This window comes from Danaus plexippus, chromosome 27 (genome assembly GCF_018135715.1).
Source record: "Danaus plexippus chromosome 27, MEX_DaPlex, whole genome shotgun sequence".
NCBI lineage: Eukaryota > Metazoa > Arthropoda > Insecta > Lepidoptera > Nymphalidae > Danaus > Danaus plexippus.
In genome coordinates, this window is record NC_083555.1 from 1,980,121 (window position 1) to 2,003,371 (window position 23,251).

The window sequence follows — 23,251 nt, forward strand, 5'->3', positions numbered from 1 at the left end:
ATCACTTTAAAGAGCAAAATAACTTTATTTTATAAGATCATTGTTAAAACTTTAAAGTTGTGGTTTTTATTTGTATTATCACAGCCACATGTCTTAGAATTTCTGTTAATTGAAATCATACAAAAATTTTAATAAAACTTCCTTTTAGCTGTCTAAAGTATTAAATACCTTCGAATTCCAGTTTTATTTATAGTTCCTTATTCAAAATATTATAAATAAAAGTTCCTTTCATCTAAAATTCCAATTAACCGTACTAGAACAACTTTTTAGAAAGTCTGTTTTATTAATGTTATGCTTTTTACCTTTTCTTTGTCTTCTGGGGAAGGTGTGGCGCCGGCTGGCGCGTCAGACTGCGCCTGCGCACGTCGCCCGAGGGTATTCATCATCACTGCCATTACGTTCTCATGCACACGAAGAACTCTAGTGTAATATATAGCATGAATAGCATTTATATTATAATTTATAAATATTAAATTTCTTGAGTTTATGGTAAAGGAGTATGAAATAATTTAAAAAAAAAAACATTATTGTTGGATTTGTTTGCAATTTTCTGTAAATAAATGAATTGGACAAAACTTTTTTAATTACCTTATCAAATCAGGATGTTGGAAGAATGTGTGATTGTTGACAAGTTTCCTGAATGACAAGAAAAAAATATATCAATACGATTTTTTTTCTACTAAGGAGTTTTTATGCTTTAATAATATTGTTTAGCTTTACAAAAGGTGTTTTTTAAATTAGATATGCACTCTTAGTCTTGGCCTGTATCAAAGTCATTATTAAAGAATTTAATTGATAGATTATGCTTTAATTTTAATTGTTATCGTATAATATGACAAACTCAAAAAAATCTACTAAACTTAATCCAAAAATAACTAAGATAACAGTAATTCACAAAGCATTTCATGTCCACTTACCACAGCCTCTTCCTCATAAGTTCCTCTTCCTCCTGGCTCATTTGTACCGGAAGTAAGGCTCTGATCTGACTTAATCCAACCCACATCTCAGCCACATCTAATTTCGTCTTAGCGTTGATGACGTATGTCTTCTCCAATGCACGTATAAGTTCTCCTATTGCGTCGTATTGACGTACTAGAAGGCTGCGTTAAATAAAATGATCATTGCAAAATTGATAATTTTGGAGCCATTGAAAAAGCATAGATAATAATGATGCTATAGAAATAGCCATAGCTAAAAAAACTATTCAACCGATTTTTACGCTTATGACAGAATGACAACAACATTTTAAAGTTATTCTGTGTAATTAGTAATAACACTGTTATTTGTAGATGAGGCTTATATTTGGATATAAAGTAATATAAAGCATACACATTTTAAAATATCGGTTTATTCTGTTGTATATTTGATTGGGTATGCAAAAACAAACAAAAAAAACTATACCAACTATGTGAACGAACGAAACGAGCGAATAAACTATATGAAGTTAACCTCATATGTGTAATTATTGTTTTCTAATGGTTTTTGTACCTGAACATCTCTCTCACAAGTTTCGGTGTCTCTATCTGAGATTCTTCAGCCCAGTTGACTATCGTCTGTATCAACACCTTTCGGAACTTTTCTTCTGGCGACTTCTTCGGTGGTTCTTCTATCGCCTGTGTCATGATTACATAAGTTTAATATTGGTGTTTCTTTAAAAGACCACACGTTTTATATTAATTATATTAGAATACATAGCAAATTATAATTGAAATATCATATCCAAATCTTGTATGCGGAAAACTACTTACCTTTTGTTCCTCTTCCAATTCTTTTACAGTATTGATAATATTGTAGAGTTTCCCAAAGGCACCTGGTTTTGTTTGTGGTTCCGAAGCTTCCTACGTATTGAAACTTTCTAATTAAAACCGCATGCTAGTTTATATTGTGTGGATTCTAATTGTGGGTGTATGACGTATTGAAGTGTAGGATGAACTAAATAACTCAACTTGCACGCAAAGTGACTCAGGTTAAATCTAATCCTAAAAGCACCGCTTTCAGGTTTCAACTAAATCTAAGAGAAACTTCTTAGCCCAAGATATTTAGAGTAGGGAAGAAACAAGTGTACTAATTAAAATTTTCAAGTATCATTTTTGTTTGTGTTTGTACAAAAATCTATGTCAATAAAATCAACAAAATAGCATCTATATCCAATCATACATGCGTTTTATTATTAACTTACATCACCGTCCGGTTCCTGTAAAGCGTTCAAGGACACGTGCGTCATCAGGCTTTCATGGAACTCGTTCATACGAGTGATCAACTCTTCACCACAAGGACAATTCTCAGGGTCATCGTCTTCCATATGTTTGAAACCTTAGTAGGAAATAGGTTTTTAGTAGACGGAATGAAGTCAACAAGTAATATATGTATATAAATATAACATAATTTGTTTAGAATATCTCAAAAAATTTTATATTTTCCGATGTTTAAGACCTACAATCAGCTTTAATAACCTTAAAAAAGAAATATATTTTATATAAATATACAAACGTCTGTGGCCAGCACTAACAAAAACTCATACAAATTGTTTGTGCTTTGATGAAATGTAATTTTCGTTAGATATAACCATTAATAATTAACGTACTCAATATAGCATTCATTTGTTCTCGGGGTGGACAACGGAATTCTCTCGTTTTCTTGGCAGCCACTGCGCTTGGAAGATCTGATTGCTTGATCTCAGTATAACGCCTGTCAAATAAATAAATTTGTTAGAAAAATTTTAGCACTTTATATTTATGAAAACGTAGTCACATATTATATAATTTTATATGCTAAGCCACTTAAATAGTGTCATGTAAATATTTAATTTTAAAAAGACTTTGTTATACTTTTAACAAGTATTTTTTTTAAATTTATAGCTATTAGAGATATTAAATATTTTTTCTTACCTCAATTGGTCAGTCTGCAAATCGCCGACGAAGTCATGAGCAAACGCAATAATGGATTCCACTCTGTGTCTTAGTTGGATGTCGTTGAGATGTTGTAATAAGTAACACATCTGTAGTTTAGCACCTTCTGCCATTTTCATATGGAGGAGACCTTTTCTGTGCTCATCCTTCCCTTCTGAAAGCAAAGTTATGTCGTATTTTAAGCATATTTAAATCTAAGAATCCCTCTATTGTGAGTTTCTTAAATGTATGATTTAAACTTAATAAGAACAAAATTCATGTCGGCACATAAAGTGAAATGAAACTCACGGCCTTGAGAATAGCCTGCACTGACGGTGTCAGTAGAGCCACTCTAAGTTTATGAATATTTTGATAAAATAAGTAAAATGGAGTTATTATATTGAAACCTTTATCGAATGTGGGATCCCATGTTTCTGGATTGATCATGATGAGGAGTTTTTCAACGTCCTCATCTCTCATCATGCCGACTAGTAGAAGTCTATCCACCAGTTTAATGAGGGGCCTATTAATAAATAAAAATTTTAATAATATATCCATAGATAAAGGCAAAAAAATATTTATATTGAATGATTTATGAATAAAAATTGTAGTAAAATATTATAACGATAATTAAAAAAAAAATCAAAGGATATCATTAATTAATGTATGTTCTATATTTCAGTATAATATTCTTTTTCATTGAAAAAAGTAAACAAATTTGAAAAAACTATGAAGTTTTCAATATAGTATATACACAACATAAAAATCTGCAGCATGCTTTATCACCAAAATATGTAAAATTTCCTTTGAACTGATACATAAATAAAATTTTAAATAATTTTTGATATTTCTGAAAAGTATGGTTGGATGTAAAGGCAATATACGGACAAAAAGAGGTTTTCATTGCTTCCGCCCACTGGATCTCTGTTGTGGACCTGGTTGGTCTCAACTGCCTCAGCCAAGGCCGTCATCACAAACTCGCGGACAACCTCCAGCGGGAATAACGGAGAGTATAAATTACTGATGTCAGATATACTTTCACTGGGGACAAGAGAATCTTTACTAATCTCATTATCCTTACTAATATTATAAATATGAAATTGTTGTTAGTTGGTTTGTTAACGCGATAGCACGTAAACCACTGTTATATAAATCCTCGATTGTGACAAGTTTAATGTAGAATATCTATCAGAAATTGCTACAGAAAAATGCAAGGGAAAACCCATTTTCGATGCTTAATAAAATTTTAATCCAGAAGAAAATAATTAAGGGCGTGAATAAGTATATAAAAACACGTTCATTTTTGATAAGACAAGTTTAGACATTTTTGGTTATATAACCTGTGTTAAATTTAAATTATGTTACTCGAATAATTAAAAAAATGCTTATCTGCTTAACTATGGACAAAAGCAAAATAATTACATAGCAAACTAAAGTAATATAAAGCAAAATAATTATATTACATATAGCAACATGTAAATTTATTAAAAGTGTCAAGAAAAATATTAAAATAAATTGAATTAAAAATATCTACATACGCAATATCAGTCATTTGCATCATAGGTCGAACACTTTCGGTTTGTAGTGAACGAAGGCTGTGTTTCATTTCAGGCTCGTCATAGAGCGCTTTAAGTTCTGGCCCTAGAGGTATTACAAACTCATTTTTGCACGCTTCCCTGAAATAAATATAAGGTATTATAGTAATTATAGTTTTTTTTATTCAATTGTCCCATGTATGTATTAAGGTACGTCAATGTTGCTCATTTTCATTCTAAATTTCAAGTATGTTTCAGAAATACTTACACTTGTCTTGATGCTAAGAATAAGAATGACATTATTTTTCTATTCTTTTCGATATAAAGTCAATTCATTTAATACAAAAAAATGTATATTTCCCGTCACGATAGTAATCAAGAGAATAAGAGAAAGAAAATAATAATATTAAAGCCTTACATGGTGGTTGCATGCGACTCCAGATGCAGAGCTATCAACAAGTCATAGAAGCCTTGGCGTAACGGACCCGACATGTACTGTGATTGTATAGCATACAATAATTGCTTTTGATCCACATGTTGACATAACGCGTGGGCAGCTCTGTGTACATTTTTTTAAATTTGAATGTTAGATAAATAATATAAATAATGTTAACACTCAGGAATTACGTTAATATTATTATTACTTTTCTATGCATCACTAAATTACATTTCAAAACTATTGAGATAAGCAGTAGATATTCGTCAAAAATATCTAGGGATTATTTTGACAAAAATACCCTCTTAGACTTACATAAAGTAGACGTCAATGTAAAACGGATACTTGGAAAATATGAGATTCTGATATTTTAGTAAGTAAATAATTTATAATTTTATTAAATAATTTAATTTTAACAATCCTTATGTTACATAAAAAGCAACAGCTTGGTTCAGAATCGCAATACTATAGAATAGAACATACCTAGGCGGTCTTAAACAAATATTACGAGTACATTAAGATAGCATTAATTGTACAATTAATATAAGTAGCCTTTGAATTTTGGGGTAATTTAAATACGCCTCTTGGTACTTATAATGAAACTTTAGTTATAATTATAATTCAAAATATCATAAGACTTACCTGTAATTACTTTGGTAACATAAAGCGGCGTATAGAGTGAGAGTGTGTGAATGGAAACTTAATAGCTTGTCCATTTCTATCAACTCTAGAATATCTATGCAACGATCTTCCTCTGCAAGAATGACACTAATTATTAGATTGCTATGGAATATTTTTGTAAGAAAACTTATATTTGCTAAAGTTAATTTGTTGCCATGTCCATAGCATTAATATTATTATTAGGTACACTGTGTATCTTTTGTTTCCACAATATTTTTATAATTTGCTATAAATAAAGGTAAGTAAATACGTGACGTGACTTTTTTTTGTAAGAGATTGAAAATTTTTATCCTTCTCCTAACAATTAAGGAGGTCTTTTTGTAATATTAGATAGCGTTTGATTTTAAAACCACCAATTCTGGCATCGTTTGTGAGTGAAAAATTTACAAACCGGGTATATGCAAGGCTAGCATTGACACCGCATCCTCACAGAGCATCGACCAACCACGGATATCTGACAACTTCAACGCGTGTACTTGAAGGAACTGGTTTGGTACCTAAACAGATAGTAATTATTAAGTCAACTTTTTTGTTACGTACTTATCAAATTAAAAGCAAAACAATATAATAGAGAAAAATACCTTATAGAGACAATATAATATAAATTTTGCTTTATTGATATGTTAAAAATGCTGGGAGCTTTATTGTGATTGTGGTATCTTTACTCTTATATTTAGTTTGTTATATTCTACTTAATATTAGAACTTTGTAAATTATGGTATTATCTCAAAAAATCTTATATTGTCATTGTTTGTAATTATTGTTAGTTATTTTTTTTTTTTACTTCATTTTTTTTTTGCTAATTGTTTAAATGTTAAACAATTAATAAGCGTGTTATATTGCAGTCTGTAGTATTTATTAAATAGAGTATTGTTAAAAAAATTGTTAATGGAGGCTAACGTAACTATTAATGCTGTATATACCTATTAAGTGTTTCAAATTTTATCTGTCATTTTATCGTATTCTTGTTTTAAGTGCTATATTTCAAATACTGTGGTGTATCGATTAAATAAATAAATAAATAAAAATTAAATCTATTTATAAAATACTTACTCTAGCCCACTGGTGTGGTTTCAAGCATTGAACTTTAAGTCTTGGGGGGAACTGTGGGTTCACATGTTTGTCGCTTGTTGGAAGAACAGCAGCACTGAGTGGAAGACTTGTTGATGATCTGCCGAGCTCGATTTGGAGAATCTCCTTCGACGTCGCTTCAACGAATATGGCTGGGAAGAGTTTTGTCTCAGTTTCCATCTAAAACAGAGTGTTTTGATGATAAACATTATAAAATTACATAAATTATAGCGTTATCAATTTACACATATTTGAGGTCTTATATTGTTATTGCAAATATTTTGCATATAAGTCAAACTGATTCCCAAAAAAGGAAAAGTCAAGATTTTTTTGCAGTTGTCTTTTAATACTCAATTGGTTGGCATTCTTACTTCAAAATAATGCTTAAAAAATCAAGAGTAATGTAAATTAGGCTTTTTCAAAAAGCGCCCAAAAATATAATTAAAAATAAATCACCTTAAACTTGATGCTAGTATCCTTTCCCTCACAAGTAAATGAAACGGTGCCTGTGGAAGTGTCCACAGAACATCCGATAAACATGCCCTGAGACGCTCCTTTAGCAGTAGCTTCCGCCATAACTTCATTATATAATTCATCAGCACGCACCATGTAGCAAGACTGACGATTTACGCTGAAGAATTTAAATAAAAAATATGAATTATGTCGCAGCACTAACAGTTTGTACGATAGTTGTCAGGTTTCTAACTAGAAAATATGTATGATGCACGATACTTGTCCAGGTCTGGTTTATGAATGAAAAGCTTTAGAAGAAAAATGATAAATAAACTAATGGCCAACCTAGTGGTTAGAACTGGTCTCATTTCTATGAATTCTAAATTAAATATAGAATGCTATCCAAATAGTCAATCAATTTATCTATTAAGTGGACTTACCTTTCAATAACCCGGTCGTAATCATCAGTGATGATGACTGACGATTTGGTGACCTTGTTCTGGTTGAAGTCCTTCGAGTGCAGATGATATTGAGTTGTCACCCAGCCGATATACACGTGGGTGGGATCTTGACCAGGGAAGATTCTGGCAATAATAGAGACTTTTAAATTTTTTTTGTTTATTTTAAGCACTTATTTATATACAGTACAGCTTAAATATCAATCAAAAAACAAATAATAATCATATTTAAATTTTGTTATTTAGTTATCTACTAAAGAAAATACATATTTTTATTTAAAACATATTTCTCGTAAATACAAATGCAGCTGATTAGACTGTAAGAAGAAATTATATGAATTATTTAATAAATTTTAAAATGGCGCTTACCAGATTTAAATAAAACAATAAAACTCAACCATCTCTATACCTGACTCCATAAAAGTATTCATTGATAAGTTTCAAACAATCAGCATCAAAGATCTCATTTCCAACGGTCTCTGTGGCCGCCGCACTGAGTGTTGCTGACGTCATTTGCTTACGCTCCTGTGGCGGTGTCGATACTGCTAAATTTGTCTGGAAAATTTTATTAGGTTATGTACTATGTTATGTCAAAGAAATCTGGACAAATGAAAAAGAAAGGAGAAGATTATATTGATACGTTATTTTATTGTTAATCATTTTTTCCACCTATTAAAGAAAACGAAAAAATTCTTCTAACTAAAAGTTAAAATTCCTATTGAGTAAACAGATATTTTTAAAGAGTTATAGTTTTACAGAATAATAATAGACAGAACTTTTGTTAATAGTAATTTTTTTAAGTAAAAGCAGATTAAGTAAAAATAAAATGTGTAACATTTATTGACAATAAATTGTAAAAGAAATAACACGCAAAACACTTCTTTGCAGACTTACATTCAAGCCAGTTTGGCTTCCGTAAATGTTTGGTCGACTAGGTCTACCTTGAGTGTATCTTTGATTTGCCTTAGGAGAAAGTAAAACATCAAACAAAATATAGGTTAAAATTGGATAATAAAACATGGGAAAAACTACAATGGAGGGAAAAAATACTGATATCTAATGTTTACTATTAATATGGACCAAAACAAAAAAAAAACCATTAATGTTCAGATGTATTTAAAGGGGATTTGGAGTCAGAATAAAACAGGGCTTTATGATATTGCTCTTAATTAAAATTACAAATGTTACACATTACTTGTGAAATGCGTATTTGTGGATTTGGCCGTCTCATGCCACCTCTATCCGGTGAGACTTCTGTTTCAGTAAATGGATCAGGTGTCTTGGATTTGCCAGATTTCCCCCTTTCTCCACTCTCACCACGTTTGCTGCGGAAGAATCTGTAAGGCGGGATTTTTTATTCTAAAAACTGTATGATAAAAATAATAAGAATAAGTTGTCTTAAAGAATTATTCTGATGGTTCATTACATTTCGAAAATGTCAAGTAAATATCTTGCGATACTGAACTACATTATTTCGCTTGAAAATATATCTTACTTGAAAGGAGATCTGCCTCGTTTATCTGCTTTCTTGTCTTCTGGCAAGTTCTGGACATTAAGTTCGTACTTAGCCATTTCCGCTTCACTTGTGGATCTATGCATTCCATTTACCGTTCCTGTAATTGTAAAATTAACATTTTTCATATATTTATAAATATTGTGTTTTGGTTAAGATGACATTGATAGACGGCAATCGACAACTTAATGTTTTTGTTATCCAACTGTTCAGTTTTAAATCCAGTTGTTATCGTCAAGTGTGTATAACAGAGCATAATGTATTTTGATGCCATTTACTATTAATCTAGACTTCAGAATACTTTTTTAAAGTTATAAAAAATTAAGTTAAAAAATGAATAAGTAATGACAAATGTTCTAAAAAAAGTTAAAGCATAAGAACAGGAAAGTACTAGATATTTCTAGTATGTGAGATATTTTTTTCCATTATATCAATTTGTGACGATATCCTAGGAGACAGATTAGTAGAGGATATGAGAAATTACGGTAGCGATTATTAGAAGAAAAGGAAAGGAGAGATTTTTGCGACACATGTAAGTTAGAAAGGTTTCACAAAGTTAGGTTCAACAAAGTTAGCAAATATAATTTTGAACCTGGTTGCAAATTGTAATTCTGTACATTAGGTTCGCGGGGTATGGACCCTTTTCTGGGAGGTCTCGGAGGTTGTCGTTTTACTTTCGAAGATGGCATTTCTTCTTGGTTTTCATCATAATGCAGACCTTGAATAAACAGGGTAACACAGCGTGCAAGGACATATAGAAAGCATTTACAATAATTTTCAGTTAAGTAACTACGCTACACTTTCATTGATTAGTCAATTTGATCCAAAGTAAAGATTCCTTCAATTTGAATTCTGTACACACGGGTACTGGTTTACACTATTTACAATGCGGCCCATGTTCACCGACGAAGTTATTGAAATATAAAAATCAAACTCCTAATTGAAAGCAATTTTTCCTGTTTATTTCGGCTCAAAAAGATTTAATGTTAGAGATAATTTTACTACTTTCTAGATTCTTTGATCGCAGTCTAGAACAGAAATGGAAAAAAAACGTATGTGTCAAAGGTCAATATATATTAAAATACTTTTTGAAATAAAATAGATAATAGGAGACTTTGAAACTTAGTTATCATTGACCTATGATTAACCAATTAGTTGTTAGTAACAATTTCCGTAATGGACAGGAAGCACATAGTTGTATTTTTATAAAACTACCTTCAAAATCGGTGAAATTGAGTCTTAAAATATTTCCTATTATTTTATTTATATTTTTATACATCGTTATATTGTAAATACCTCTAATGTCGTTCATAGTAAACCCGCTTCTCATAATTTGGTCGATATGAGCTGGCATTTGAGCCTCTGTAGCCTCTTTCATGAGAATCTGTTGTCTTTCTTTTATTTCCACCCAACGACGCGCTTTCTCAGATTCACTGGAATAAAAGTAATTCAATTGATTTCTTATCATTAAGAATTTAATTTAAAAGTTAATGCTTTGACATAATTTTATATTTTTAATCGGATCCATATGGTATCAGTATATTTTAGTAAACCAAAGTGGCTTTTCATCAATTTAATAAATAGGATCATGTACAATTTTGTGTCTGGCATCCACGAAATTAAGTAATTTTTTTTACGTAGCACATTATTTTTTTATTTTTTCCACCATGGATATGTCATAATGGTATATGATTAAGGATTATAAAAATTATGAAAGTATGAAAAAAATCATCTTTATTTTGAATAACTTACTCAATAAATTCGGACAAACAAATAACTGGTAAAGAGAGCCTCAAGAACTCCCAATTAGCCTTTTCCATCGTCTCAAACGTGTTATGGGATATTTTAAGGCAAGGTGGAGTGTCTGAAAGTAACACAAGATTTTATTGTGAATTATATTATATACTTCAGTATAAAGATAAATAACTGGCTAGAAATACTCTTAACAATAAAACTGAAAATCGTACTGGTATTTAATTCACTGGCAATTTTTATAATATAACGTCTGCAATTTGAGATATGATTTGTGAACTACGTACATTAATTTTAAGGTCATTATTTGCTTAATGGTATTCAATAATAATAAATTTACATAACTACTATATCCTCTATAATTATGTTTTTACCAAATTATCAAAAGATTTTAATTAATTTTACGTTCATATAGGCAATATAGGGATAATTACCGGATCCAGCTGGTATTCTTGTTACGTCTATTCTGGTGTCCGCCATTTCATCCGTATTTTCAAATATCGGCTGGTCCTTTGTATACCAATGGGTGACGTCACGTTTCATATTTCTATGTTAAAAAATATATGTATAATATTACATAATTATACAGGGTAAATATCTTAAATTACTTTAATTCAAATAATATGATTAGTTAACATTTTTTTAAAGTGATACAAACAAACCTAAATCTACATATATAAAAATGTTATGTTGGTTTGTGTATGCTTCGATAACTCAAATGCTCGGCACCGATTCAGCTGAATATTTGACACGATATACAACACGTTTCAAGGATTGTTTTTATCTATTTTTCACGATACTAACATACCCCTAAGTGCGCCTTTAACCAGCCAAAATGCTGCAAGGGCATACGACTCGCAGTTAAAAAAATAATTCTATTCAATTTCAAAAACAAAGCTCAAGGTCTATCTTTAGAAACGTGTGGTCTAGATTTGGATGTGGATTGCTTTTCCCATGGACAATTGTATGTTGCATGTTCCCGTGTCGGAACACAAGATAGCCTCTATACGTACACAACAATGGGAAAATTAAAAATTATTGTATATCCACAAATATTGAAATTAAACTTCAATAAAACATATGCTGTCTTTTGTTGTTCGCAGCGAATTTAAAATGTGATTTTTTAAATTATTTCTTACTATATTTTTTACAATTCCTACTAAATGAATAGACTGTATCACTGATATTCTATGAACCCAAGATGAGTAAAGTCTAAAAAGACTGATTATAGTCACGTCATTGGAATGATTATAAGACAAAACACAATGTCATTAGATCCGTACTTACCACTACTTTAACGAGACAAACTACGAGTAACGACTCATCTCAAACACAAAATAAAATCGGTTTTAATCTTGTAATACACTAATAATCAGTATACTTACACACAGAAAGGCTCGTATCCTTCTTGAAGACCGCAAGTGGTAAAATATTTCAAAGAATTCACATCTTGACCGTATGACAGCCTATGAACAAATAATTTTAAATATAAAATCTATGACGATATGTAAAAAGTTATATTATCATCAATATTATATTCTCAATAAACTTTTTTCATTGTATACGTTTCACCCAAAACAATTACTTGTAATTTAATATTGTTTTTACTTATGATTCCCAGAAATAAAATAAAAAATAGGGGTTTTTCAGCTTCGCGCAAAACACCATATGCCCATTGTTTTACAAGAATGAGAATCCAATTTACTTGGTCTATAGCAAGTCAAAATATTGAATTAGTCAACTATTTTCTTACCTAGCCTTTTGTCCTACTCCCAATGTACAGGCTGGCACGAAATTGTCGCCTTGGACATCAGCAAATGTAGTTTCTCCCCCCAAAGCATCCATCAACAACTCCCCGTTGAGAGAAAAACCTTTTTGAACAAAGTAAAAGTTTTATTTTCATGCTCTTATTTAACACTTACTAAAACAAAAAAAACTAGTAGTTACTTTAGATAAGTATCTATTTTAAACAATTAATCTAAATATTATTTTGATACGATTTTAGCTATATTTATTAAATATAAAGTCTACATTTTCATAAAGATGCTGTTTTTAAAATCTCCTAAATGAATTTCAATGTTAATTACAAAAAAAAAATTAAAACGATAACAAGCTTGTTAGTCAGTACAAAAAGCTTTGTTACAATTAATATTACTTAGAACAATACAATATAATTACGTCACAATGTGATAGTTAAAATACATAGAATGGTAAGTTCATCGATTTAAATACGATTAATGAATGCGAAAACTGAATAATCGATATTTAGATCGATGATTTCATCATTCTATTAAATGTATTTGGATTTTAATACAATAGTTATTAATTAAGAATCGCAAGCAAAATGCTTCTGTTCTGGATAGCATTTTCAGTGTTGGTATAAAAGTTAAACGTGTTTGTCCAAGTGTACATAATGCTTAATCATTCGTAAGTATAATTGCGACTGCCCTATACAGCAAATCAAACTTTCGGTGCATTGAAATAATATAAAATTTTAATGATTTTTTACGATTCCATGCGTCTTTGACTAAACAAACGATTTATTCATAACAAAAAAAAAAACTAAAAATAGGTATCGATTCCATTTCAAAATAAAGCGAAGCGAATGCTATGGTATTATATCAGAAGCTGACGTATTTTCGGCGATCGAGAAGCTAAGAAAATTTTAAGCCTTGCGTGAATGAGTGGCCAGAACATCTTTGCCTCAAATACAACTAAGACTAAATTAAAACAACAAAAAATATATAAAATACTAATAATACAAACTAAATCTTAATAAAAGAACAAAGTTCTATTAAAAATGTTTCAGCCACGTAACTATCAAGCAAGCTAAGTGTCATTACTTATCGTTTTGTCTATCAGATCAAGGAATACTCCTACAACGTCACCGACCGCCCATTGCTTGCCGAATGACTCTGTACTACCAGAGTACACTTTTTCTTCCTTAAAACAATTAATAATTTTGTTTGAACTCTTTAAATTTTGGAAGAAAAAAATCATCCTTTTATTTATATATATTTTCTTAACTTTAACTGTTCCATGGCTTATTATTAAACCATGTTTTTACAAATTGAAATTTATTTTAGTTTATTTAAAACAACGCCTTACCAAAAGTACATAAGTACATTTTTTTTAACGTTTGTGCTAGCAGTATACATTAGATTTATTACAAGAAAAAAACAATGTTTGTTTTGCTTGTCTGATAAATGCTTAATAATTCTAGCGTAATAAAGTTCCTTCTTAACAAATACGCTCATAAATAGGGATCTACCTTCATTAGCTTTAGATAAGTAAACATGTTATAAAATTTTTGTGAATGATTATATTTAAGTTAGTTTACAAGAAACGATAATAAATAATTAGGCAACACATAATCCTATGGTAATATACAATAGTTAAAACAAACAATTTAATTAAATTACAAGTACTTTAATTAAACGAACACCTAACATTGATCAGACAAGTCAACTCACTAATTGTCTGATCGGTAACGTCTAGGAAGCAAGCGACAATGTCCCCAACTTTCAACTGTTGACCGAAAGTATCGCTCGCACCGCCGTGCCACTTCAAACACTGAATGGGGATTAAATTTGACCAAATAGTCGTTTTAACTCACATTTTACCTCATAGATAAATTCTTTAACTAACCTATAATATTTAAAAATATAAATCCTCCAAAGAATTCGATAACTGACACTATGACAAAGTTATTTCAATCATATAGTTATATCAAATCCAATAGTAAATGAACTTAGAATAATATTACTAAATACAAATATTGGTTCAACTAATCTAGATCACAAATATTCTGAATGGTATATTTAAATGAGACTTATTTAAAATTAAAAATCTTACATTATAACCATCAAAGGCCCACGAATTATCGTCTTGTCCTAGCATCATGCCGGGCGCCATATCAGCATGAGCCCAGCCAACCTGTAATGCAAATAATTTATAGACTTTTTTTGACTTGTTCACAAATATTTATAACTTTTAGGCTTCGTTCACACGGCATTGTCCTGCACGTTTTTTTGCAGTATACGTCTTAACGTATAAATAGTGACCATACAACGCACATAGATCCATTCACACGACGATTGTACGGCAGAAAAACGTGTACGTGTGAATGGATCTATGTGCGTTGTATGGTCACTATTTATACGTTAAGACGTATACTGCAAAAAAACGTGAAGGACAATGCCGTGTGAACGAAGCCTTAAGCGGTTTAAAACACGCTGGTAATTGGATAATTGTTTTCGGTATAACAAATACAATCAACAACTTCAATTAACAATTGTATTACTTAAAAGTTAATAATACTTACTCGCATTGGTCCAGCTGTAAGTATTTCGAATTCAAAATACCATTTCCCAGAACTGACAGCATAGTTTTTTTCAGCTCTATAAGTTCTGAAGTCAACCTGCTTCTGTTTAGAGGCTTCAGCCAAAAGTGCTGAAAAAACATGAAAAAGTAATCAGATCAAAGAGAATTAATATTTCAGGGAAGAAAATTTAAAGTAATACGTATTTAGAATAATTCACGTCAAAATATAATTATAGAATATTTATTTTCAAACTATACAAACGATTTCAACAAAATTTTCTACTCAATAGAATAAGTGGCATAAATAATTCCTTACCAAAAATGTAAGTAATTTTTTCTCTATCAGATGACTCACTGGAAATACCTCATTATAAATATATTGTAAAAATGCGTATAGTATTACCTTCATGCTGTTCCCCAGTGGGAGGATCCAGATTGTATCCATAAACTAGTAAAGTTCGTACGGTCTCGGATGCTGTGTCACGGTTCGCCTTCTTGATTGCGTCATCTACTTTCGGGTATGGGACCAAGTGAGGCGATCTATGCATCTCCGTATCCTGAGAAAAGTTTATATAAAAATAAAGTTAATGTACAACAAATGAAACAAAAATTAAAAAACATTGATTAAATTATTATTTTTTACAGCTAAGGTGGCGAACGAGCAGACGTCCTACTTGATGGAAGGTAGTTACTGTCGTCCATGGACATTTGCAACATAGGGGTGTTGCAGATGCGTTGCCGACCTTGATTGTAGTAGAAGCGGAGGAATGGGTGGGAAAAGGGAAAGGACAAACGGCGCTTTCACTCATCGGTCGAAACGGCGCCATTAAAGCTACTTCACGCAGATTTTCTTTGAGAGGGTGGTACTTCCCCGGTTCAGCCAGCCCATGTTCGAGCTATAGTAACTGACCACGACAAGGCTCTACCACCTTAATTTTTGTACTTAATATTTTATATTTAAATGTCAAAGTATTAAATATTACATAAACTGTATTTAGTTTATGTTTTGTTACCATATTTATAGTATGGGTTATACAATATATTATATTTGAATATAATATGTATCTTTGTGAACAACCTGGTTAAAATAAATAGACAAGAAATGCAGAGCGACTAATATGTTTATTCCTTTAACAAAAAAATTTTTGGTGTCTTAAAAACATTTTTTTATTTTGACATTAACTTTTCGTAAATAAATGTTCTGACAAATAAATTATAGAGATGCAAAGCGAATAAGAGTGTAGTGATAACATTGTAAAATATTTATATGAAAGACTATACTATACTTATTAAAGACTATACCTAATTTTGATAAACTTCACCTACCTCGTTCAGTCCGTAAGTCCATCCTTGCTGGATCCTCTCTCTGGCCCACAAGTTGTGAGTGTTCTCAGCGAGCTGGTCTACCAGTTCATCCATTTTAGGGGTGAGAGTTACGGCGCTCAGGTCGAGTGGTGCTGGCTTGTAGCCGTTAGACTAGGACAAGGGTTATTACTTGTACTACAATATTATTTAGATTAAAATCAATTGCCGTCCATTATCTATAAAAAAATGTTTGGGTCTTTCAGTAATGTTAAAATAACTTCCTGCAAAAGGTATGTATGATATATCTTTTCATATGTCTGTTTGTAATTCGTACTGGTTGTCTTATAGAGTAGTGGACTAACTTTGACAGGAAAAACTGACTGGCAGATTTAGATTTTTATTTATAAAATAATAAAAGTAAATGTTCCGAATAGGTGCAGTACAAGTTTGCTTTTTATTATTTTGGAAGTTTTCTCAACAGTTCATATAATTTAGCAATATTTTCTATAAGCCACATGATTTTATTGATTTGATTATACTTTAAAATACATTTAAAACATAATTTCTATGTAAAACTTAAGTTCATATAATAAGGAAAAAATATAAACAAAATATAATGGACCGACAGAAAAAATCCTATAGCGCCGTTTACATAGATGTTTAGAATTTTATACAAGAAAAACAACGATTTGGGTAATGTCAAATATGGTACGATCTATATTAGGTATTGAAATCAAACTTACTTGCATAAATGGATCGTTTGGTAAACGGACGTTACGTATTCTAGCCGGTGGTTTATCAAGACTGATGTAGTAACCCAAAGCGAGGATTGTTCTGAAATGTATACATATATTTTATAATGATATTCGTAACATACAGTACGATAACCATATCTATATAACAGGTAAATCGACATACAATTTGTATGAATAAAGAACTTCATCTTTAAAGTATGTAAAATCTAAACAGGCAGTATGGTTTATGCATGCAATAAAGTTTACAACTATATCTATAATTATTTAAAGTGAATACATACTTAAGAGTTTGTACAGCTAGTTGTATGTCATATCGTTTCTCAGCTGGTGGGAGCCTCTCGAATGGCACCAGACAAGGATGTACGCGACGTGAATCATCACGTGATTCCCCGTAACACCAACCAGCCTCAATCTAACAACATAACGTAAAGCATCAAGAGTTTATTATTAATTTATTTAAAATGAAAAAAAAAATCTTTTATGTTTGAAACATTTACAGTATACATAAATTTTGCTATGTTCTTGGTATTATAAATTTAAATAAAATCAAAAGTACTACGGGTATTAGTTTTATTTATAAGTAACATATTTTTATTCCCAAGAACTTCTCGAATAACAATTAATTATTGTATAAAATATTTTCAGAAATAACTTCTAATTGGTTTTTATAATACCTTATTCATTGCCCACATCTCGTGAATATTTTCTGCAAGTTTGTCTCTGATTTGTTCGATGTATGTAGGGAGAGTGATCTGAAAAATGAATTAAAAAATATTAATTTTCAAGTTAAAAGGAAAAGATATATGTAATTTTTAAGTTTACTTACAGATAAAGTATCAACAGGTGTTGGAACAAAGGCCGTATCATCTTGAACGAGAGTAGGACCGGCGAGTGCTCTTTTGGCCAAATTGCCGAAATAAAAGCAGGGTTCCAGGTTCAATATCTGTTGTGGTAAAAGCGACTCTACCAATGGCGAATAACCTTCCGGTGCCGCGTAACGAAGACGACCGTGTTCTCCGCCAAGAAGGAAACGACAACTATAGAGAAAAAAAGAAATTACCCGTTTAAAATCATTCACATAACCAAATTTAATATGTAATAGGTCCTTACAAATCATTCATGTTTCTTATCAGAATATATTATGAATTATTATAGAGAGATATTTTATTAAAATATAATAAAAATATTAAAAATTTTCTTCCATTTAAAAAGCAATCCAAAAATTTTGACGCATACAAATATCTATTTTACCATTTTAACTCCAAGCTGATTTTTTAATTATTCATATAATTTATCTGCTAGTATCTTAATATCACATACCTTAATTTACTAGAACAACTGATAACAGGAAAGAACATCCCCTCCAAGTTGAAGTTGGTGAAGGACCCAGTAACTCTCACACCATTGAACATGAAGTTGATTAGTGGTATAGTCAGATCCAAAGCACAACCGATCACATCACCTATAAATAAATAAAGTTTTAATTTATATAGATTTTATTACTTTTATTATTTTTCATATTAGTTTTGCTATAGTTGGCTCACTGCTTATAACTATTTTAATGTTTTAATTACTGTTTTCTAACCTTACGATAACATATATATATTTTGTATTTTAAAAAGTCTTGGAAATAAATTAAGATAAACATTTATATAATTCAACACGTATGTAACAAAATCTTGTTTACTGGCATATTTAATAATATATTTATTTTTTTAAATATTTAAACCAAAATCAGTCTAGATCATACTATCTAAGTTATAAGCTAATCAACTCAACTTACCTTTCCTTATGAAGGGTTCTTCACTGTGAGTTCTGTTGACTGGGGTTTTTCGCCCCCCAGACCATAAGAAGGCACCATCAAACCCAAAGGAGTAGAGATCGTCTCCTACGCCGTTTCCACCCCACCTCTCACCCCCACCAGGGTAGGGGACATATCTGAACAAATCGAGTATTGCATGAGTAACTAATTCATTAGTTGATTAATTCAATTTGCATATTCGGACGACTCTATGTTAATATTAAATAGCATGAATATATGAAAATTACGTCCAGGATTGTTTGGAGTTAGGTTAATTTTGTTGTTTCATTTATTTATAATATGAACACAAAATAAATATGGGAAATATATTCAGTAAATACAAACATTCATACTCTAGTTTCAAAATTACTAATTTTCATGACACTAAAACTTTCAGATTCAAGGTAAATGTATATTTAAACTGCCACTCTAATTCTAGCAAGAACACACACATCAGTTTATCAGAGCAGTACTCTCATTCCATACCCGAAAATGAAACTAATATTTTCGGATTACTACGCTTTATTTCATTACTTTTAAAACTACATACTCCCGATGTTTCAGTTACTTTGTAGCAACCGTGATCACGGGCAGACGAGATAATCCGAAAATATTAGTTTAATTTATATGAATACTCGCGAAAGTCTTAGATCTGTTACCCAGAAGTGTTCGCCCAACCGATCCGCAAATGTGGCATCATATGGGTCGTCTTCTCAATGTGATCCATCGTAACTTCGAAATACCACTTTTGATAAACGGCAGAACCTTCAACGCGGCCCACGAAAATGTTTGGACGAACGCTGCAATAGAATTTTTGATTATGAGTTGGCTAGGTTGTCTTGTATAAATACTAACCATTGGATTTAATATAAGATAAATAATAATATCTACAATAATAGTAATTTAGTTCAACCAATGGCTTACGAGTAGTCATATAAAAGTATTTTTTCTAACTTAGCTTTCGTGCTTGTATGCAATTAATATTTTATATGTTCAACCTGCAATTTTTGAGATGAAAGTTTCATCGCTAAATTTTAATTTTGCAACTTTCGAAAACATCGAATTTTTTTAACATTATTTAGAAAATAATGGTAATATTTTGTTCCTTCTTTAATAATTTAATGTTTATTACGAATGGAATCAAATAAATTAAGATAACTACCTCGACACGTGATCGACAAGTTGCGTTTGTAAAAGCAGATTTTTCCCTGGGAGTAGGTAGTCACAGATGTTGTTCTGAGATGATCTCACAGCGACCCCATTACCAACACACAGGGAACACAACACGTCTAATACTTTGGGGTCTCTGCCGTGCTTCTCCAGAAGTGATATTATGACTTTTATATGTTCATCCTGAAAGAAGAAATATAGATTTTATTTATCCATCATTGTAGTTATGATAATACAGTTTTAAGCCCCGACACAAAACGAGGAGTGTCGTAAGTCTTCCGTCATGATTACAGTTTTTGACATGATTACTCTATTTAGTATCTTAAGAGTACAAGCATAGGGTTTTCTTTAATTTTATAATATGTTTGTCGTAACAAATATATATCTATCTGTGTATTTTCAAAAGCCTTTTCCCCCTTTTGTTATAAAACAAGTCATAACTTTTTGATATTTTTTTTTAAGTTCTGGAATACTATATATTATATTAAATTTCAAGCAAATAAAATATTTTCAAGCAAATGGCCAACAAACATACATTTATATATCTAAAGCCATAACTAAATTAATAATTATTATTATAAGTAACCAACTGTAACGCTTTAACCTTCACTGCGATGTGTAAATATATTTAATATTATTATAAGCATAAATAACACACAATCTATTGCTTACTCTCATCATGTTCAACGCCTCGGGTGAGTCTATGAGCACGCAATGTAATACGTCTAACATTCCAGTTCCTTCACCTGAGGCCTGGGACCCAAGACGCGAGAAAAGCCAATTGAGGCGGTTTGAGTTAGCAAACTGCGCGCAATTAGTATGGTTGCCTTTTATAATGGCAGCTGGAAAATAATTCAATTATATGAAATAAAAACCGATAATTCAGCGACGATATTGTATGTGTGTGACATTCGTTTTAAATTTGATTTAAATATCGCTATTTTGGCCAAGAAAATTGAAACTATTGTGTATATTATATTTTACATATAACCATTTTTTAAATATGTATTTACCTCAATTTGAAATGATTTTGATAATAACATTTAAATACATATAGTCCTTGCAATATTCATATATTTTTTAAATGTGTCTTTTCTTGCTATAATGATTTTTTTGTGTGATTGTTTCATGTCCAAAACAGCATACATTTTAATTATAATTATAACCACCATACTAACCCAACAGTTGATACAAATATACTGATATCATATCCCAGCTTTGCCCGGATTCGTCTCCAGCAAGGAATCCAGCTAGGAAACCCTGGGAGGTGATGACATTGATTTTGTCGATGGCTTCCAATATCAGGTTAAGTATGCCCTCCTCTTGGAATAGGTCCTGTCTGTTCCGAAGAGCCCGGAATTTGTTCTGCTTCTCTTCGTGTTCTGTGGCAAACAGATTTATTTACTTTTGAACAACAGATATAAAACAAAATTGAAAGTAAATGGAAGTTATATGAGATAAACTTGTGTCTGTGGAAGATCTCTTCGGGTTACCCATTAATCTGTGAGAGAAGATTTTAAAGGATGGTTATAAGTACTCAAATATTTATATTTAAATAATAAAACATTACATCCTTACTTATAAGAATATATAGAAAATTCAGTAAATATTAACATTTTCACGTTTGCCACAAAAGTAATACTGTGTTAATCTTGATTTAAAAGTAGCAGAATGAGGCTTTCTAGTTAGACAAGAAATTCCATAACAACGTTGGCATCGTTGAAATAAATAGGTAGCCGATAAGTTTTTGAGGCCTTTTAATTATCTCGTAGAGCAGTTTACTAGCAGAGCTACTAGTACAAAAGTTCCTGATCATGTGTTTGTGTATATCCGAAAACCGATAACCAATATAATAAGTTAACTTACCCATATCTTCATCTGGTTGCGCAAAATAATTGATCAAATCCTCCAAGCACATGACCATCTCCCCGAGGTTCACTGACGCGAAGAACATCGAGTGACGACGGTTTTCTTGGAGCGTTTCAAGACCACTGTAATATTATTTGAATATTATACTTTTTAAACTGCATGAGATAAAGACAGATACCGAAAGAAGTGTTGTATTTATTCATACATATTAATTTTTATTTTGATTTTCTGCAATTTTTTTTGAGTCGTATAAGTTACCTGTATCGAATAAGGACTAGATTGTATCTACCCTTATTTAAATTACCAAGAAATAGCTCATTGAAAAATGTTATGTAAAAGAAATATGGGGTTGTAAAAAATATATTGTTTACGCAGAAAAGTTTTATTTGTAATTGGTGATTTCGTTTATCTTGATCTTTATTCAGTGACTAGTATAGCGAACAGCACAAAAAGTAAAAAAAAAATAATACAAATTTAAATGAAATATATAAAATTTCTTACTTAATAAATTTGGTAAATAGAGATGAACATTTTCTAATAACTCGAGCAGTTCTTGATTCTTCTTCTTGAGATCTGGAGAAATCGAGTCCATCGTCCATTTTACCTTCTTCATGAAGTATCGCCTGTTTTTCTTCAACCTTGCCCACACCCTTCTTCTTCGTTTCGTATGACTAACAAAAGAAATGATTATATGAATTTCCAATTAAAGTTATGTTTTTAAATTATTTTGCATTTCATTTATTAGGGTTCGAAGTGGGAGAAAAACAAAGGCCAAATTTTAATGTTATAAGATATTTTTTAAAATAAAGAACGTTCCCTATTATATATGTGATTAAGCTACATCTTATAATCCCATAAAATGTTAATCAGTATCTTTTAAAACTACCAACCTTATAAGACAACCAGAGTCCAGTTTCAGAATGTTGAACTATAACAGTGGAGTCACCATATTTGATGATGGGAGCTCCGATCACTTCCAAATCCTTGTCTTCAAGAACAACCTTCTGATCATCTTTCTCTTGGCGAAGACAAAAGGCACATGATGCTGTTGTGGCTTCCTCTCTAATTAACAAATCATAAAAAAGGGATTGATTATTGGTTTCGTCCTTACCTATACTAATATTTTTTTGTTCAATCACAATTAGGTAATAGACTTTATCGTTTTAATCGTAGTATTATTTAAATATTTTTGTGACTACTCATGATAAAATTATCATATTTGGGTATGATTAAGTTAATTT

At 30.9% G+C, this 23,251-nt stretch overlaps 1 protein-coding gene across 10 annotated transcripts in view; it reads right to left on the reverse strand.

Moving 5' to 3' along the window:
• LOC116775529 (ryanodine receptor) overlaps window positions 1–23,251 on the reverse strand; it is an 84,306-nt gene that overhangs the window by 42,253 nt on the left and 18,802 nt on the right. For 4 of the 10 annotated variants that reach the window (XM_061525034.1, XM_061525037.1, XM_061525031.1 and 1 more), the window contains 45 exons: window positions 22,901–23,072; window positions 22,512–22,681; window positions 22,008–22,132; window positions 21,320–21,523; window positions 20,814–20,983; window positions 20,134–20,324; window positions 19,631–19,771; window positions 18,954–19,108; window positions 18,491–18,632; window positions 17,997–18,207; window positions 17,845–17,922; window positions 17,452–17,582; window positions 17,159–17,249; window positions 16,437–16,586; window positions 15,514–15,667; window positions 15,112–15,239; window positions 14,643–14,723; window positions 13,631–13,730; window positions 12,541–12,658; window positions 12,173–12,253; window positions 11,222–11,334; window positions 10,788–10,899; window positions 10,332–10,468; window positions 9,628–9,753; window positions 9,018–9,135; window positions 8,718–8,859; window positions 8,417–8,485; window positions 7,932–8,077; window positions 7,505–7,648; window positions 7,068–7,242; window positions 6,594–6,791; window positions 5,932–6,037; window positions 5,502–5,613; window positions 4,842–4,982; window positions 4,427–4,564; window positions 3,777–3,929; window positions 3,296–3,411; window positions 2,889–3,063; window positions 2,585–2,688; window positions 2,180–2,313; window positions 1,749–1,838; window positions 1,489–1,613; window positions 918–1,100; window positions 589–636; window positions 303–420 (listed from right to left, as the gene is read on the reverse strand). In XM_061525034.1, the coding sequence (XP_061381018.1) occupies window positions 303–420; window positions 589–636; window positions 918–1,100; window positions 1,489–1,613; window positions 1,749–1,838; window positions 2,180–2,313; window positions 2,585–2,688; window positions 2,889–3,063; window positions 3,296–3,411; window positions 3,777–3,929; window positions 4,427–4,564; window positions 4,842–4,982; window positions 5,502–5,613; window positions 5,932–6,037; window positions 6,594–6,791; window positions 7,068–7,242; window positions 7,505–7,648; window positions 7,932–8,077; window positions 8,417–8,485; window positions 8,718–8,859; window positions 9,018–9,135; window positions 9,628–9,753; window positions 10,332–10,468; window positions 10,788–10,899; window positions 11,222–11,334; window positions 12,173–12,253; window positions 12,541–12,658; window positions 13,631–13,730; window positions 14,643–14,723; window positions 15,112–15,239; window positions 15,514–15,667; window positions 16,437–16,586; window positions 17,159–17,249; window positions 17,452–17,582; window positions 17,845–17,922; window positions 17,997–18,207; window positions 18,491–18,632; window positions 18,954–19,108; window positions 19,631–19,771; window positions 20,134–20,324; window positions 20,814–20,983; window positions 21,320–21,523; window positions 22,008–22,132; window positions 22,512–22,681; window positions 22,901–23,072 (6,016 nt within the window). Of the gene's footprint in view, window positions 1–302; window positions 421–588; window positions 637–917; window positions 1,101–1,488; window positions 1,614–1,748; window positions 1,839–2,179; window positions 2,314–2,584; window positions 2,689–2,888; window positions 3,064–3,295; window positions 3,412–3,776; window positions 3,930–4,426; window positions 4,565–4,841; window positions 4,983–5,501; window positions 5,614–5,931; window positions 6,038–6,593; window positions 6,792–7,067; window positions 7,243–7,504; window positions 7,649–7,931; window positions 8,078–8,416; window positions 8,486–8,717; window positions 8,860–9,017; window positions 9,136–9,627; window positions 9,754–10,331; window positions 10,469–10,787; window positions 10,900–11,221; window positions 11,335–12,172; window positions 12,254–12,540; window positions 12,659–13,630; window positions 13,731–14,260; window positions 14,361–14,642; window positions 14,724–15,111; window positions 15,240–15,513; window positions 15,668–16,436; window positions 16,587–17,158; window positions 17,250–17,451; window positions 17,583–17,844; window positions 17,923–17,996; window positions 18,208–18,490; window positions 18,633–18,953; window positions 19,109–19,630; window positions 19,772–20,133; window positions 20,325–20,813; window positions 20,984–21,319; window positions 21,524–22,007; window positions 22,133–22,511; window positions 22,682–22,900; window positions 23,073–23,251 lie in introns of all 10 variants that reach the window. The other 6 variants (XM_061525039.1, XM_061525032.1, XM_061525033.1 and 3 more) reach the window with 3 other exon arrangements.